This window comes from Heliangelus exortis, chromosome 2 (genome assembly GCF_036169615.1).
Source record: "Heliangelus exortis chromosome 2, bHelExo1.hap1, whole genome shotgun sequence".
Taxonomy (NCBI): domain Eukaryota; kingdom Metazoa; phylum Chordata; class Aves; order Apodiformes; family Trochilidae; genus Heliangelus; species Heliangelus exortis.
This window is the reverse complement of record NC_092423.1, coordinates 126312355-126331529: the sequence shown is the minus strand read 5'-3', so window position 1 is coordinate 126331529 and position 19175 is coordinate 126312355. Positions and strand designations below refer to the sequence as shown.

The 19175-nt window shown below is 36.5% G+C and overlaps 1 protein-coding gene across 1 annotated transcript in view; it reads right to left on the bottom strand.

Annotated features, from left to right (window-relative positions):
• Positions 1 to 19175, bottom strand: part of SLC26A7 (solute carrier family 26 member 7) — a 67834-nt gene that overhangs the window by 26320 nt on the left and 22339 nt on the right. The window contains exons 4-9 of the mRNA XM_071737929.1: positions 15296 to 15460; positions 7624 to 7776; positions 6865 to 6947; positions 5614 to 5761; positions 3456 to 3569; positions 430 to 507 (exon numbers count right to left, since the gene is read on the bottom strand). Coding sequence (XP_071594030.1) covers positions 430 to 507; positions 3456 to 3569; positions 5614 to 5761; positions 6865 to 6947; positions 7624 to 7776; positions 15296 to 15460 — 741 coding nt within the window. The remainder of the gene's footprint in view (positions 1 to 429; positions 508 to 3455; positions 3570 to 5613; positions 5762 to 6864; positions 6948 to 7623; positions 7777 to 15295; positions 15461 to 19175) is intronic.

Below are 19175 nucleotides of genomic sequence, written 5' to 3'. Positions count from 1 at the left end.
ACAATTATCATTACAATCACAATTTATTACAATCATTTGTGTCAAATTTATTTGAAAATTGATGTATAATATGTTTAATTGGAGAAAAATTTTCGATCTTCATGAACTTCTACCCCACTTTGTCAATTTAGTGATCCACAGCAACATCAGTTCATATTCTTTCATAAACTAGGTGCCAAAAGTAAGCAGAAGAGAAATGGTTTCTTATACAATTACATGATACCTAGATTTGCAACTATATATGTATATAATCTATATGTATTATGTTGCCACATTTTATGATTTTGAGACTTGCTGTGCCCTTCCTCTTCTTTCTGTCATTGAAATTAAATAGAGGTGGTTTAAAGGTTGTGTGATGTGTCTTGTAAATTAGCTAAGTCATTAGAAAATGTTTACCATAATCTTTATGAAAGAAGGTAAGTACCATACCATAGGCAGCCAGTACAGCATGGGTCCAATTGCATAGATCACCACAAGAATTAAGACACAAGAGATAAGGCAAGCCATCTATAAGAAAAAACAAAAAAAAAAGCAGATTATTCAGTCTAACAAAAAAAAAATTAAAATTTTACAATGTGTTAAAAGGACTTGTTATCAAATATTTAGACAAAGTAAAGAGACAGATATTAAAGATGTTAGCTATGAAGGTACCAATGGATGCAATTTCAGTTTTAATCTCTGGTGATCACCTTCAGCCAACTACAGTGAAAACATAGTAAGGGATTTCAACACCTGTGCTTGACCCTGCTGACAACACATGGACACACATCCCAGCATCACTTACACCCCCAGTTATTAAATGGAGTGTGTGTGTGCAGTATCTCACTCATCCCAGAAGTTTCACAGCACTCACTGTCATTCTGTAACATTTTTACAGCCATGCACTCTATATTGCCCTAAAAAACAGACCTGTCATAGCACTGAGCAAAAATTAGAAGTGAACTGTGTTGTATATATTTGCAAAAGAGAAGATTTATAACTTCTTTTACTGGGATCAGCACTAAAAGGAGACTATTCTGTCAAGCCAGAAACCACCACTGATTTTGTGTTCGTATCAGTGGACTTTACTTTAGAAAATGTAGGAACAACTATTTATATAGATATATATTTAAAACTATAATTAGTGCAGGTGGCATGAATCCAGACAAATAGTCTAAGAATGATACATTTCTTCATACTATTATATGATATTAATCTGCTGGAAAACTACAGTAAAACTACAATCTCCTACCCCACTCTCCTCACAAAGTGGAGTACTTCTGGTCTCATTAAGATACAGTCCAGATTCACAGAAGGTTTTTGACAATAAGTAGGCAGATGCTCACTTTATTTTTATATTGATAATGTGTTTCTTTACCAAAATAATTAGGATTCATTTTAAGAGACAAGTTGTTAAAAACAAGAGCAGACAAGTTGTTAAAACACTAGGAAATTAAAGCCATGGTGTACTTAAAAATACCATCAAGAAGGCTAGACAGAGTGTTTACAGAAAAAGGAATACAAAATCTGTTGGTAAAGTCACAAGGAACTTTTCCCTCTTCCTGCCTTAAAAAAAAAAAAAAAAGTGTTGATTCTATTTGAAGGACAATTCTAGCTCATTATACAGTCCCTCACTTCTGTTTTCTACCAGGAAAAGATATCACTGAATATTAAATAACATCACTGCATCCCAGGTATAGCCCCTGGAGGAAAAAAAAGGCTGCTCTTTTGCAGTTCTTCTAAGGAATATGCCAAAGTAAACCAACTTCTCCCCATGTACTCATAGCACAAAGCAACCCCCTGATCTTTTTGCCTCTAAACTGACCAATATATATCAGTCACGTTCTTCTCATCTCTTCCTTCTTCCTAGACATCCTCAAAAGCAGAGGATTGAGTGAATGTGTTGCTTTCCAAAAAGAAGGCAGGAGAGAGAACTTCATGTTTATTAAGTACTCTCATAGAGCATAGCCAGACTCTACTTTTGGATGCAGGCTCTGCTATACTGTGTAACAAATGGATAAAACCAAGTAGATACTTGTTAATTTTACCATGAACTTCCTACTTTGGAATCAAGCCACGATGGTCTTTTTTTTCCATTTCATATATTGAAAAACCTTCTACTGTGGCCTTCACCTAAATGTACCAGAGTGAAAGTGCTCAGACACCTTCATGTTAAGGTCTTCAGGTATAGGTCTTGAACTTGCCCTAAAGTTTACTTGGAAAACCATGATGCAGTACAACTGCAAATTGTACAGACAATGGGTGAATAGATAGCAGAAGAGGATGTCTATGAGGATGAGGACATATGGTATGACACTGAATCCAGCTCAAAGATATGGAACAGCTAATAGCAAAATGGTAGGGAACCTATTTGCATATGCATGCTTTTAAAGATTATTATTGAATTAATTATTCATTATGACTTAGTGAGTTCAGAGTACTCTGTAGGTTAAATAGGAATTATTTAACATGTAGAGTTTTGAAATAAAGCTCTGCGTTGTTTCTTAGTATTGTGCAATCTGCATGAGAAATAATTTCAGGACATGTTCAAGTGTTTGATGTCAGTGGTTTTCCCTTTTCCTTGCAGTGAATGGCATTTACAGGAAAGAGTAACAATTAGAAAAAGACAACAGCAACAGACTTAAAAGGACATAACATTTATATAGCACTCATGGACCCTTGAGTTTTGGAGAAAGGGAGGGGGCAGCACTTGGGGGGCTGCTCCAGGGGGTCCTGGCTGCAGGGCTCACCTGGTGCCATCACAAGCAAAGGTCACAGATTTGCTACTGCTCTTGTTCACCAGCAGAGTTCAGGCAGGTAACAGCCTCACAAGGTCACAACTACAATTTCCCTCAACTGCAGTTCCTTCTTTTCTGAGCTACTGCAGTAAGAACCACTGGGTTTCTTTTCCAATAGTAGGAAACAGCCCCCAAAATCCTGAAAAATCTGAGTCTCATTTCTATGGTCTCAGTGTGTACCATGTCACAAGACAGAAGCTGGGAGTTTACTTGGTTTTCTTTTAACAAGCAGCTCTTCAGATTACTTTCAGTTTAGTTTGAAAATCAGACAGGAGCATTAAATTAAATCTGATTTTTTCTAAAACTTCATTTTAGCCTGTACCATCAAATCTGTTAAACACCTTTAGAGGGCACTTCTATTACAGTGCTGGCAAACTCATGTAAAACTGAAAGGGCTTGTGTGTTGTTCTCTGCAGTCTGGAAACACAACTCCTAACCAGCCCCTTTACTGCCAGACTTTAGAGTTTATATTGAATTAAGCAGGTGAACACCAGTAAGTGGAACCATCAGCTTTCCTAGTAAGACAATTTCTCAACAGATGCACATCCATGGAAACTATTAAAAATGACAGGCCAGCAGGAAAAGGAGAATAGGGAAATAAAATTGGTAAATCAGTGCAAGTCCAGTGAGCAGTAATAAAGTTCTAATTCTCCTAGGTACTTCTCTCTAACCCATTACCTGTGTTTTGGCTCCTGTGCTGTATAAAAGTGCCGTCCGTCCCATCGCTGCTGCACTTGGTATGCAAAAGAAAAATGAAGGAATCACGTTGCTGAGGCCATGAGCCAAAAATTCCTGCAAAGTTGTTAAACAGAACATGGAATTTTTGCTATTGTTCTGTAATGTCAATACTTCTTGTCAACAAAGGAGTACCCTATCTAAGTATTAGCAATCACAAAGGATGGTCGTATTTTTGAGGGGAAAACCACATATGTACATGATAAAAGATCTTGCAATATAATTTATCTTTTCACAACTCAGAACTAATTTGAATGATAGAGCTGCTCAACCAGACTCATCAAAAGTAGAAGGCACATTTTATTCACAGAATAAATGGTAGTGCTAAATTTTGAAGATGAAATTCAGCCAAAATATTTACATCTTGCTCCACATTTGCTTTTTAAGAGTCCAGAGTCTCAAGCAGTGGGATTTGGACAGTGCCCAAGTTGTTTCTGGCTTATGACTCTACTGGAAAAAGACAGCCAGTGACTTTTTTTCTTTCTTTTGGAGCATGCCTTAGAGAAAGTGAGGTATGGTAGCAATACTATCTGCATGCTTTCATTACAAATATATTTGGCTTTTATTCACATACAAAATTCAGCAATATCTGAACAAAGATTTATAGAAGAAAAGTGGGGAATCCACCTTGTATCTGCAACCTGAGCTGAACAATGTTTTCTGAAAAAATACACCAACTTGCCAACCCAGCATCCACCTTTTTTCCCCAGGCTGTAACGAGCTCATTCATCTGCTGAGGACAGTGTCTAAGAAAATGTCTCAGTCCTGCTAGAAGTGGACACAAAAGGTATTATATCCAAGCAGGGCAACATCTGATCATAAATTTGCCCTCACAGCACAGGACAGAACCCCCTTAGAGCTCCCCAGCCTCACTTGCACAGCCACCTGCCAGCATCCAGAGCCCTGAGCCTGCCTCCTGTCTGCAACCCAACCGTGCCACCCGATGCCTCTGTGGTCTCTGTTCTATTGGAAGGTTTGCTCCTTTGCTCCACTACTTTATGCAGACATACACATAACTTTTCAGACTTCAGTAACCAAGCAGTCTAAGCTAAAAGTTTTCCCAAGGTGCAGAAAGACATGCAGGTTGCTGTGCTTGGTTTAGTGCCCTAAGGAAAATGCAGTGTATCACCGTGGCATTTGCCCTCTGCTCCCTAGAAATCACGGCTCTGAAGCATCAGTAGAAATTCATGGCATAATGTATTCATTCAGAGAATATTTCAGAGATCTGAGTGGGCAAGAACATTCCCACAGTGTTTTCCAGTGATATAATAGTTGTAAGATGTGTTGACACAGCAAGACTGACCTGTCTAGATAGGGTGTTTCAAAAGACCTCTAGCTGCAAAACCAACTGTTCTTCATTCAACCTTGTGTCATTTTCACCAAATCACTTAAGACAAAATTGGTGTGCAGCATATTCATCTCTCAGCACTGCTGCCAGTTATTTAAAACTCAGCATTTCTTACCACAGTGCTTAAATTACTGTGTCCATGAATTTCCCATTGGCTTGGAGTTACCCACCTACAATGACCAGCAGTGTAGTAGTGCAAAAATGAACACGGACAGTGGAACTCTGCGGAGAAAACTCCTATGGCTGAAAATTTGGCTGTACTTTTTGAGTCCACTCTGCTTCTTTTATGCAAAAAAACCTGTATTCTGGATCAGACTTCTACTTTGTATTAGCTTAATTTTATAACATTAAATATGTGCTAGCCCTATAGGTACGTGGTTTATTTATAGAATTGCTTTTTTTTTTCAGTCAGTGACTGAAGTGAAGACATCCTAGCAGGTCTTTAAGTGCCCAGCTGCTAGAGGAAAAGCTGCCATCTTAAAACATTGGAAAATGCATTACCACCAAAATGAAACACAGAATATATCATTAAGAAATAATCTTAAAAGATTCATTTCCCCAAAAGGAGAAGCTCAGCCAACTAGAGCATTCTGCAGAGCTGATTTGGACTAGATTAGGGCTTTACTGTAATCATTGGAAGGCCTCAGGATGCCATGTGGAGCTCTCCCTTTCCTACTGGACATTCATCTAAAATACATTTCCAAAGTGGTGAAGCAATTTCAAGGCTTGTTGACAGTAAGGATAGAGTTTTACCTGGTTGTCATCCACAGTGTATTTAAACTTTTTAGCAGAGCCTTGGGCTAGAGCCAGTGATGCAACATAACCAACCAGTGCTACTCCAAAAGCTTCAGTGACTACTTCAGGCAGGACGTTCATAGGTGGTGTTTTCGGGGATGGCAACCTATAAAAAATAGACAGTCCTTCTAGTAAAGCCCACTACGTAGCCTCAATATACCTGCAATTAATAAAAATACAAGAGAAATAATCTCTGCATGCACAGCTAATTTTTTTAGTACTTGTGAAGTGACATTTTATTTTCTATTAATAAGATGTCGGTCCACGGGGAATTGCAGAATTTGTACAGGAAGATGAAAGAGTTTCAGATGGAGTCTTCCATTTTCAAACTATTACTTGAAAAATTATGAAGAGATCCTTATATCTGAGCTCCACCATGGACAGATAAATTCATTCCTTAATTTTGTAATACACAACAAAAGAAATTCTACTTACATATATATTTTTTTTTCTAGTTGGCTTTCCTGAAAAGTTCACTTTAAACCTCCAAAAAATTTTTCATATTTCTGTAGGTTATGGACAGTGTGGACAATTATTCCACACTGGAATAAAATGGAGACCTTCCAGTGAAGGTCATGAAATTAAATGCCCCATTTAAGAACCTTATCAGCCCAGATTGTCTCTGTACTCCACAAAAAAATTGCATTCTCACCAGAGCTCAAATCACACTGTCTAAGAGCCAAACTGTGCTCTGAAGCCCTTAGAATTTGAATATCTGAACATTTCTCTTAATATCTAATCTAATTCTTTCCAGCTAATTATACTGAATATTTTTTCCTTCTACTCAACTTCATGGAGAAAAATGTACCACTATCTGTAATCAAAATGTTTTTAGAGTAGGCATATCTAAACCCTTTACTTTTCCACAGAAACCACATTTTCTAAAATTAATATATAAGTGAGTGGAGAAGAAAGATTAGTAATCTACAAGTCTTATGTCACTGCAAGTCCTTTCTGGTGCAATAACCCAAGGCAATCATCAAAACCACATGTCCATCAGATATTGAGTTCATACTTTTTATCCCACAAAGTAACAACATACACCTTGCTATTATGAAGTTGAATTGTGATAGAGTATTTGAGGAATTTGGAAACAAACATAATAAAATTTTACCATTTCTTCTTTCAGAAAACTACTTTGCCATTTTCAGAGGCTGTTCTCAGAAGTAAACATATTTAAAAGCCACAAGCTAATAAAAACCACATTACCCTTCAGGAATATGTCCCACGACTTCTAGTCCATAGACGTATTCCATGTCGGCATAGTAGCAGGCAAAGGATGTAGCAATTATCTATTGATTCAACACAGAAAAAACCTGAATGTTTCTATTGCTTTTATGTTGTCATGGTCCCTGTTGTTGCCAACTTGAAGGGTACGTCAGGGTTCATGCAGTTATCCCTACATCAATTCAGTAAGACAGGGAAGTATATAACAAAAATTTTTGCATGGATGGAAGAGAGATAAAACAAATTAAGATCTGGTTATTTGCCTGATCCTTAAATTAAGGATTTTAAATGTGATAGCTAACTTCATTTAACCTATTTAGCCTACAGAAAGCAATAGCATAGTTACTTAATTTTGTTGCAGATAGATAACAAGCAACACCTGAGCCACAACAACCTAACGCAAGCCTTGCCTGTAGTTTCAGTGTGCCAGTGGCTTTTCATTTTCTATTACAAATTTGTTACACTTTAAAACTCTGGGTTTCATGTTCTTGTGATTATTTAAAAAGAAGTAAACATATGAAAAGTATTATACAAATTGGGAACGCATGTCACTTCTTTCTCAATTATTTAGCCAGACTGTTCCCTGTTCTTACATTTAACATATAGCCAGGGAAATCAGCTGTCCATTTATAAGGGGCAGGTGTGGCTACAGTTAACAATGGACAACGTAACTGCAGCAGACTGATTGAACCACTGAAAGCTCTGGAAAGCAAAAAGTCTGAGACTGGATTTTGCACTTACCAAAACCAGATCGATGGGAAGAACCACTTTAATGTTTCTCTGAAATTTCTCATTCAGCTCTTTAACAAGAACAAGGACCACAATGCTCATCAAGGAGAGAAGTAAAGCCTCCAGCTGAACTGATCTGATATTCTCAAATATGTAGGCATAAATCTACAGTGAACAACACATAAAAATCACAAATCAAAAAATACATCATTCTGGGTCACAATCTCTGGCATACTCTACACAACTTCAGATAACTAGAAGTATCCTTGGGAGCTGAGTCAATACTACAGGACGTGAGTCATCTGACAAGCTTTCCTTCACTTGAGACTGCAATAAAAAATTAACAAATTTTATATTGCTAAAATACTATGGACTTTTGAAAACTCAAAAAAATGCAGTAGATGTATGTATATATGTATTTACAAATTTCTACTGGTAGAATCAATGAAAAAAATTAAATGTGGCATGTATCTTTTCCATATTCAGTTTCATTAAGTTAAGTGAGATAAATGAGTATGGCACAAAAATGTTGACAGAAGGTTATATGTACAACGATTTATTTTCAATGTCCTTATAACATCCATCAACTCTAATACTAAGAGGTACTTCTGAGGAAGAATTTTAAAAGACAGAAAGGAGATGGAAAGAGAAAGAGGAAGAACAGAAAGGGAAATTGCAGTAGTGGCTGGATGGGAAGAGAAGCAGAAGGTGTCTTCCCAGATGCACCTCTTCTCCAGGGCATGCTCTCCTGTGCACAAGGGGATCCATCCAAATATTTTGCTGGGGTAACCATATAGCCTCAGTGGGGTGCACTCAGTCTCCCTCTTGGCTGGTTTTGTCCATTACACTAACAGTGCTCCATGGTGCATACATTCATCAGGTCCAGATGCCTCACCCACTAATTAGCTGTCAAGATTTGCATATGTAGGTAATTGGCTATTTAAATAAATAATGTGATCCACTAAGCCTTGTTTCTGTCCCTAGGATAAATTCATAAGTTAAAGGCTGTAAAGCAAGAGGTAGGAGAAGAAGGGATGATTAACACATCAGAGGCAAGCGCTTTCCAGGAGAAACTCCATGGCAAGGTGAAGGAATTGCAGGTGGAAGGGGTGGAACATGCTGGACCACCAGGGTTCCAACCCTGCCACAGGAGGTTCTGAGGAGGGGAAGGGTTACATCACTTCAAGTGAGGAAGCAGACTGCAGATTTAAAACAGAAAAAGGAGAGAGGAGCAGAGCTGTGGAGCTGCAAATAGGAAGCCTTCATCTTTTCAAAGGTTAAACTGCAGTGCTACATGCTGTAAAACATGGCTAGAAAAACATAGTTTGGTCTATGATGAAGAAAGGAAATGCAACAATGAATATAAGGAACATATGAAATAAAAAATGTGGAATAGGAACAGAATGACCAATGGTGATGACTAACAGGGATTTCCAATGAAGAATACAATGCTGTGAGTTACAGACTCAGAACCTTGCTGTCTTCTAGCATGGAATGACTCAGTTATCAGTGACTTGTAATTTTAGTTCTACTCTGAATTTGAGGGTCCAGAAAATGAGGCATAAACCAGTATGATAACAGATTTGGAGAGTGATGGAAAAAAATCACAGGTTTACTGTGATGGTCAGAATGGATAAAGAAAGCAAGAGGGAACTTATGTCCTAATAAAGAAAATAATCAAAAACCTAACACAAGTTATTTTCATGCCTCATGAATAAAAGCAATATTCTATTGCCTGAAGGAACAAAGAGGCATGAAGGCTGATATACTACACATGCTTACTAAAGCTGCAGAGGGAAAAAAACAAGGTAAGCTCAGTCTCTTGAATTTTGCATTTTTGTTCTGAGAACTATGGTATGTAGCCTGAAATGTAAACTATGTAGAGAAAAGAGGTTAAAATCTAGGGCATAGATTTAGACTGCAACACAATTAACTTCTTTTTAAACCACAATATTAAACATAATAAAATCAAGCAACTGAGGCTTGAATCTCTGGCAACAATTAAGAAGATTACTAAAATAAATGAAAAGTGACAATTGTAGTTTTATCAAAACAAAGATTAATAATTTTCTGCCCCAGAAAACCTATTCTCAAACACATGTATAATGCTAACAAGGTTTGTCAGTTTGAAGCTTAAATACATATACTTATATTCGACAGGAAAAAGTACTAGATAAATTATCTTAGGAAGAAACCCTGTTCCAGAAGACAGGTGTTCAATATGGTGATACATTTTTTTCCATTCTTCTGATTCTATCACTCCTTGAAGAGATGATATTTATTTTGAAGAATGAATGTATTAAAATAACTTCCTGATTTTTCCTCTCTCATCTCTCCTATGAAAATTTTCATCATCTATAGGGGGAAAAAAAAAACCCTCTAAAAATAGTTGCAGGAAAAAAAACCAAAATGTAACTTTCATCATAAAAACGAAAAATGTAATCCATGACTTTAAAATTCAGCCATTTGACTGATTAAAAATGCATAGCACAAAGGTCTCTCAAAAGCAAGGAAAACATTTTAAAATGTTGTTAAATAGTATGTTCTATATATGTTGTAATTCTGAAGAATGGTAATCAAGCCACAGTTTTAACCACATATTTCTCCACTGTAACCAGACAATACGTGGGTTGTGTTTTGGGACTAAGCCTCTGTACCCCTGATTTTCAAGAATGCATTTTCAAGAGAGCACAGGACTTGGCTCAATGCCCAAGCAGAAGCTGTGATTGATTAGGACAAAAGGAGGCAATCTGGAAAACTGTGAAGCAAACTGTGCCCACAAACTCCCCAAAAACTGAGCTAGAGAGAAGGTGAAGGGCTAAGTAAAGGGAAGAAACGATTGATTCCTAATTTTCAGTTGTCAGAATCAGAGATGTGGGCTTGTTTTGAAATGAATGGTGCCTACTGAACTGTCAGCAGTAGCTACCTGTGTTTCTGGCATTTAATTGAATTTTCCTAGAGAAAGCAAGACATAAAATTGGATGAATAAATAAAATTTTAATAAAGGATTACAAAGAAATATGCATAAACTTTTAGAATTTCTGTCTTTCTTTAAACTAAAATATACTAAAAGAGAATTTTCCATTTAATTTTTAAATACATATCCAGATCTTAGAGACCTCTGTGTAGCTTTTTCAGGCTTCACAACAAACACTTTGCATGAACTGCCTACTGTATTTTTTGACTTCCCTCTTCAAATCATATCCTTTAGGATGTGCTCTACATCAGCCAATGCTTCATTCCTCCTCCAGGTTCAGTAGCACCGACATCCCCACCCCCAAAGTGTCTCTAGTACACTGACAAAAAATCTGGCAGTAATTCAGAAATATTAAATAAATTACTGCATTGGGCTACAGAAATCCCACCAACTGGTCCATTCCAGGGTAATCATTCTCTGAAAACCTAAGCTCACCCATTTCAAGATTTGAGTAGCAAAGCCAGGAGACCCTTTCACAAACCACTCCCAGGCTATTTAGAGAAAAAGAACATGTGGCTCTTAACATGGCTGTGGTTAAGACACAGTGAAGTCCTCTCTCTATATTATACAGTTCACAGGTTTTACTGTCCAGTTACTGTGTTCATCTGAGGGGAAAGTGTAAATCCTGAATGTGAGCACCTACAGCTCAAGCTTGCAGCATCACTGGCATCAGGTTCAAAAGGAATGTGTACAAATGCTTTCACCATAAATATCACCACACACTCAGTATCTGATACGTTTTGATTATGCCCTTACTGAAATAATTTAGAAATGAGGTAGTGGAACTGAGTCTGATACTGCAGGGTATGAAAGAATTTTTTGTGTCATTATAGAATTGACAAAACCTTAAAATATAGCAATGATATGCTAATTGCACAGTTTGCCTCTTGTTTTTTTATATTTCTTGCTAGTTTTGTGTAGAGATTTTTAATAGAGATAATCTGGCAATATTGTGAGGAAGCAGTGCACATTTTGGCAACTGAAGCAAATTTGCATGTAAGTGAAAAAAGCAATATTCTGACTTTGCAAACATATATATAAAGACACTGAATGTGTGTTTTCTCATAGGAATTTAATAGCTTTCATAGGGTACTAATGAACATTGCAATGATTTATATTCTAAAAAAGATGTGTATTCTGGTGCATTTATGAAATGCTGTGAATCCTTTTTTATTTATTTTTAATATATACATGAAAACTCGAACAGTTCTAAAACGTATGGAGGATGAAGGAAACTAAAGAACTAAAGGAACATATTAGTTAAAACACATAATGCAGTTTAAGAGTAGATGACCTCATATTGCTTTTTCAAAAATATTTCATTCTGATGTTTATTAGAGGAATATAAAATGCTGTGGGGAGAAAAAGTACAATGAACTGCATAGGGAACAGGCTGGGGATGGGGAGGGGGGAAGGACTGATAGCTGAAAGTGAAGGATTTTTTCAGCTAAGTGCAACACAACCGCAAAGATCTTGCTACTAACTTGCAACACAGCCTCAAGAGACTGCATTTGACAAAATAGGTTTGTAAGGCTGCAGCTCATTTTGCTGAGTTGCATTTTCCCAGAAACATGTGGAAGGATAAATGTATCTACTCAGGGATAAAGGGCAAATATAGATGTTTTGCTGGTTTCAGATACTAAGGAAAACTTGACACTTGTCCCTGTAAAAATTCATTTTCACATGCAGTCTTCCCTCACTACTTTTATTGATCTACACCTCGACTTTCCCATTTGCAAAATACAAATTGACTCTGCAGTGTGCAGCTCCACTGCAGTGCTACAAACTCTGTACAGGGAAAATGGAAATTAATAGATTACACTATGAGTAAACACAAAAATCCCACAGGCTCAACACCAGCGTAGTAGATTTTTTTTTCTGCCTATACAGAGTTTATTTTTACATACTTAATCGTGATCTCACTTGCTATAAAGAATCCATTTCACTGGCTTGCTTTACTTTCAACTCTCCTGTCACACTTTATTAAACATTCTTATTCTTCCCTTGCCAGCCCGAAGGCTGCCTGAGGCAAAGCAATCAGCTTTGTGAGTGGGAGGTGTTTTGGAGTGGAGAAATTAAAAAAAAAAATAATATGTAACAAGAAAATACCAGTCTTCCAGTTTAAAGAATTTGGAGTAAAGAAAATGTCTGAAGAGATACACCAAATTTGCTTTTCATTCTCTAGTTACATGTGCTCTCTAACATATATGTAAGTAGTATAATATTCATACAGAACTACCTCTACAGGGGGAAGAAGAAAAAAAAAATTAAATAAAAATCTGGTGCTTCTGACTGAGATACTGGAGCTTCTTAAAGGAACTCATAAGTCTGAAGAGACCAGAAACTTTGTAAAATACTTGCATGGTAAAATTGCCCTTCTGAGTATGAGGACTTTTTAAAGTTCTTGTTTGTTCATTTGTTTTCACACAGGTCTACAGAGAATTCAGAAGCTTAAAAGAATCAAGAAAATCTTTCTTTGGAATATATTCAAAGGGGTTTGATTTAAAATGTGAAGTGAAGGGCAAAGAACTTGTTTCAGATACATTAAAAAATACAAGGGATATGGGAATAGATTTCTTTCAAAGCATTCAAATGATCTCATTTATGATATCATCAGTACACCAACCTGGAAATATTTCTTCATATCATTGCTGTTCTTTATTATTGGTCATAATGTATATTTTGATTATGACTTGGCTGTGGTACTTAACAGTCATCTCTGTAAGATGGCAATATTCCTATATGTAAGTAGAGTTTCCATGGAAACACCATGAAAAAAAGGCTGGTCACATTTTTTATTAAGAAGTATTTATGAAAAGGTTTTTAATATTGATGATTCACTTGTAATAGTCTCACAGGCCAACTGACTACTCATAAAAAGGGCTACAACACTCCTAGCTATGTATCTGCAAGATGAATTACTTGTGTTTATTACATGTCTTTGATTTTCTTTAAGAAATTAATCCTGTAAAAACCTGGCAATCACTTGTATGGATTACAAATACAAAATGTTACCAAATTTTAAAAATATTATGAAATAACATTCTAAAAAGCAATATCTTATCACAGAGATGACATAAATTTCCCAAAAATAGCTGGAAAAAATGAAAAGCAAAGGAGTGCAAGAAAATAAAGGCCATGCTGTTAAATAAGGAGCCCTAATTTAGTGGCTAACAAGATGTAGCCTCACTTCATCTGGCCATCAAATAATTAATTGCTATCAGTGCAATGTTAATGTCACCTCAGTGAGTAAGTAAAGTTTCATTATGAGAATATTATTTAAACAGATACTATTGTAAAACTACTAATGCTTCTGCCAAGAGATTATACTCACAGCACCTAAACTCAGTGTTTCCTGGAAAAAGTTACCATAAAGAATATGTTCTCATATCTTTTATGCAAAAAGAATATAAAACTTTTTTCTTTAATGTTTCAGCCAACTCTTCAAAGGGAGTAGCCATGATACTGTGTGGAAGGCTGCATGCATTTTATGAAATTACCTTAAAGCTGTATGCTTGTGTTTATGGCAAAGTAATATTATGTCAGAAAGCAATAAGTAACATATCTAGAGTAATGTTTGCATTGGAGATCCACAAATCATGGGTCATGTTCCTTTTACTACATGAAGGTCAGGTTTCATTCAGCAAAATATCAAGAAAATATGTTTAGAATACATCACGATATATCTTTCCCACTGTCCTGGTTTGAGTCAAAGCAAAACCAATGCTTTTTCTAGCAATTTTACTTTTTGGATAAATGTCTTTTAAGTAGCTGCACTTGCTGAATTTAACATCATGTTTTTCAACCAGTGTCTGCTTCTAGGACTGATAACACAAGATATGCAGAACCAGGGCCATTGGTCCTTTTCTGAGAAACATCTTTTGTTCAGGAAACAAAAGGGAGTAAAGGGACCCTCCTGTGGGGAGAAGCAGACCAAGCAAATTATTCTATCCCATACACATCATACTTGGTATAAATCTGAGGATCATAAAGGTCAGGTTCCCTTCATCCATGGCCAGGGATGGGCTGAGAGGACTTTGTCTTTTCATCTGCCTTCACGGATCCTGATCCATGCATTCCTGAATTGGCATGCTCCTGCAACCAGGTCCTAAGTGCCTGACCTGCAGCCTTAGGGGTGATATGAGCATTACTGGAGGGAAGCACAATAGTGGATTTTGTTTATGTTCATATTAATTTGTATATATTTCATTATTTTCCTTTTCACCACTGCTCTTTCATTGCAGCTGCTTCATTTAGTTTCCAACTCTTAAGTCTCACTCCATTATTCTCTCTCCTTTCCTCATAGGGGAAGGAAGAGGGGTTAACAGACAGAATCTCATTCATTTAATTGCTGGCCAAGCATTAAACCATCACACCCACAAACTGATCCAGAAAGAGTTATCAGTCCCTGTACAAGTGCAGAATTGCTCAGACTAATGAATGGAGTTACTAATGGTGCAATACACAGATTTTTAATTGATTAGTGTATCCTTTCAAAATAAGAGCTATTTCTGCTAATGCTTCATCAAATTTTCTTACACTGTTCTTGCAAACAGATGTAGCAAGGCAAAGATTTGGATATTACACTTTCTGTTCAGTCACATGCATGCATAGGAAATTTCTTACACTTATATATGTAGCCAAATAGCATAGTTATTGAAGAAAATGGTAGCTAATGGAACAACCCATCTCTTTTACTGAACTCACATGAAAAAATCCCAGTGGTCCCGATATATATGGCATTTTCATTCCCAGCAGATACTTCACTTGTGAAGTCACAACATGTGTAGCTGCTCCTGTTGTCATTGCACTTATCACTGGTTCTGTTAACAAGAATGTGGCACTGCCCAGCTGCAGCATAAACATTGCTACCTAAAAGGCAAAGGTTTAAGTATCAGTAAGTATAATAAAATGCAGCTTCCTGGTGACAGGGCACAGAATCACAGTTGTTTAAAGAAGTGGTAAGACAAATGAAATAAAGATAAAAAGACGCAGAAGTCCTTTGAAAGATGATTCTAGATGAAAATGGAACCCACTGAAGCACTGTGGGTTTACCTGCATTATCTTACTTGCCCCACTAGTTTACCAGACTCTAACACCGGTTTAGTAACAAAAGCAGTCTCAGAGAGAATCTCCTAATGGAGTGCTTCATATTCTCTTCCACTCAAACATGTGAACAAAATAAACATTATAAAAACATCTGGGGGGTTTGGTCTCTTCTCCCAGGCAGCTCAGTAATACAAGAGGGCATGGACTTAAGCTCTGCCAGGGGAGGTTTACTTTGGATATTAGGAAGAAATTCTTTACAGAGAGGGTGATCAGGCATTGGAATGGGCTGCCCAGGGGGGTGGTGGATTCTCCATCCCTGGAGGTTTTTAAAAAAAAGATTGAATGTGGCACTCAGTGCCATGGTCTGATAACCACAGTGGTAGTGGATTAAGGGTTGGACTTGATGATCTCAGAGGCCCTTTCCAACCCAGATGATTCTGTTACCAGATTCATTAAGTGTTAAAACTGTGGAGACATGAGTCTAATGGTCAGAGCTCTGTCCTCACATGGAGCCTTGCTGTGCCCCAGGCTGATCCTGAGCATAGGGTTCCATATAGAGGAATACTTTGTGCTCTCATGCTACTGCATCATAGTATCAAATACATCAAGTATCATAAATCCATTACCTCTAGTTACACCAGCTTCATACACTGAGATTTGTGGGTTTGCAGGTGTCCAGGTAAGGGAGCAACAGAAATTGCTTCATGTGACAGAGGATATAAAAATATTTATCTTCTGTACAGAGAAACAGGTCTGTTTATATAATTATATGTTCTGAATGAACAAATGTTATAAACCTATACCAAAAGTAAGTTATTTTAATGACTTTTAAAATCTACTTCCCATGCATTTGAGAAATACTTGTACTACCTTAAAGCATAATATCTGCACACAATCAGAAAATTTAAAACAGGAAGAAAAATTCAACATCCAATCATATAAACGCAATCCAAAATACAAAGTGATTTTCTCTGATAGAAAAAAAAATAGACTCTGTAGTTGCAGTATATTTGACCTTGAAGATTATTTCAGCTTTGTTGCAACTTTTAGAGATGTTATTTCTGAATACAGACATATAATTAAAGAATAATATTCCTCTCTAATCCAGGAATCTAGACTTCAGTTGTGCAGCTATAGCAGATACATTGTAGGAGTGTGGGACAAATACACAAAGAATTACTGTGTACTTTTATGTTTTCTCCCCTTATTTCAGACTGCAATCACTCTTTTCCTCTGAATAATGAGTTTTGAAAGGTCTTAATTTTTTCAACAAAGTACTCACTTACCTGCAGATTCTACTGTGTTTTGCATAACACTTAATCTTTTTCTGAATCATATTAAGATATTAAGTTGCATTTAAATGATCTCCCTTTCTGCAGATTCTTTGGGTAAAAAAAAGAAGTTTCTTACTTCTATAAGAACCCACTTCTGCTTGAAAAGTTACATGCTCTTTGCGCAGAGTTGTTACAATACCTTATAAAAGGATTATTTTGTGTTTACATTACTAAATATCATCCCTTCAGAATATATAAGCTTATTCTGCTTTATTTTCTTTTGTTGTGGGTTTTTTGTTATTTGGTTGGTTGGTTTTTGGCTTTTTTTTTTTAAGCTAAAATTTTAAAATTTCAAATGTTATCATCCTTTATGCCTGAAAACCATTTATTTTTCCACCATAAATCTCACCTGTATGCAATGAGCTACAAGTACAACACCACAAAAGGAACAAACACGCCAAAGTGGGTGGCATTTCATATACCACAAAAACCTCTAGTGAGCAATATCCTCTTTCATCTGAGAGATTAAATATGAGGTGGGTTTTTTTCTGTTTCTCACTTGTAACATGTGAATGGCTCTGTAGTAAGAACAATCAGAACGTTGATTGCCATTCATGATTGGACCCCAATAATGATAATTACTGTTATACCCTCAGTGAGCAGTAATTTAATTAGTCAGGCCTAAGCCAAATAATTACTAAATTCAGATGTTTTGTTTAGCTCTTTGTTCGAATGGTGTGTGCTTATTCATGTACTTAAAACATTGTTCACGGTAGCAAAGTTCAATAAGAAACAAATTCTCCCTTTCCTACTGATGTTTTGTTTGGTTTCCAAGATCAGTTGGTGCTGTATGGATGTGAAATTTCACACTGAGTAACAGCTAAGTTTTCAGAGAATAAGATTGATGTTTATTTAGCTGTGGATTCAAAATCACAAAGACAATTCATTGAAGTACATAATATCATAGAGAAATATTAGTTAACATTAACATTTCAGGTAAAGTTATTATGGTGAAATACAGGGAAATGGAGTCAGACTGCAGAGTTCAGCAACTTCAGCATCGCTCTCACATTCTTTTTTTCTGTTTAGTTTTTTTTAATTTAAATCTTCAGCATTTTAGAGGGAGGTAACCCTGCTTCACAGATAGTAATTAAAAGGTTTCACCTCAAACACGCTTCTTATTGTTTGTTTAGAATTTTGGACTATGTAAAATACATCCAAATTGTGAATATAGTTTAAGGTAATTTCTGTAGGGAATTTCTGAACCACTCCATTAAAGAAGGAGCAGCCTATGCTGATCACCTATCTCTTACTGCAGAGAGCAGCTCACAACTTCCAGAGTAACAGCAATCCTCCATCAGCATGTATATTCTGCTCTTTATTTAAATTCTAGTGAAATAAATATCATATGCATCTATATATCTTCCATGGTAAAGACCTAAAAATGAAAAAAAAAAAAAGACAACAAAAAACATCTGTGGATGAGGGTTTAGTTTTTGGCATAAGGTGGCATGGGGAACTCCTACTTGCCTTGCGACTCGAGTAATGGACAGAAACTGCTCAGGTGAAGAGGGGGCAAAAACCAGTTTTGAAACAAGCCTCCCAAGTCCAGTTGCATGTGAGAATTCTTCATAGATATACTTCATAATTTTAGCAATTACACAGGCCCAGATTAACTCTCCAGTTAGCCCTCTGTGATCAGGAACAGACACAGAGCTCACAGCTTGGCTGCCTCTGCTTTTTGCATAAACACCAGTCACAGCTAAGCTGGGCTGACAGCACACAACTGCATCACTTGCATTATGTCATAAAAACTTTCACCAAGATATAGCCAAAATGTAGAAAATTCAATATTCTTAAAGATATTTTTAATAATCTATTTTATCCTTTTTGTGGTCATGATGTGGATTTCACATCTTATTTTCTGAGGCTACAGAAAGACCTTATAGTAGACTTCCAGTACGTGATGGGAGCCCACAAGAAAGCAGGGGGGGTACATTTTATTCATTAAAAGCAACTGTCTTGAGATGAATTTGGCTTACAACAGTTATACAGTCTTGATTAAATTCATGTGAATGAAATCAGGAGTTCTCATAGAAAGAAAAAAATAAAGCCACAGGAGAAAGTGAAGGAAAACAGCCTTGATCTAATGCATAATAAAGGAGAGAAGATCATGGAAACAAATAGTAAAAACAAGTGATTAGGCAGAAATGGTGGAAGGCGGGATTATTTAAAAAGAGAAAAAGTTATAGGAAAAAAATGAA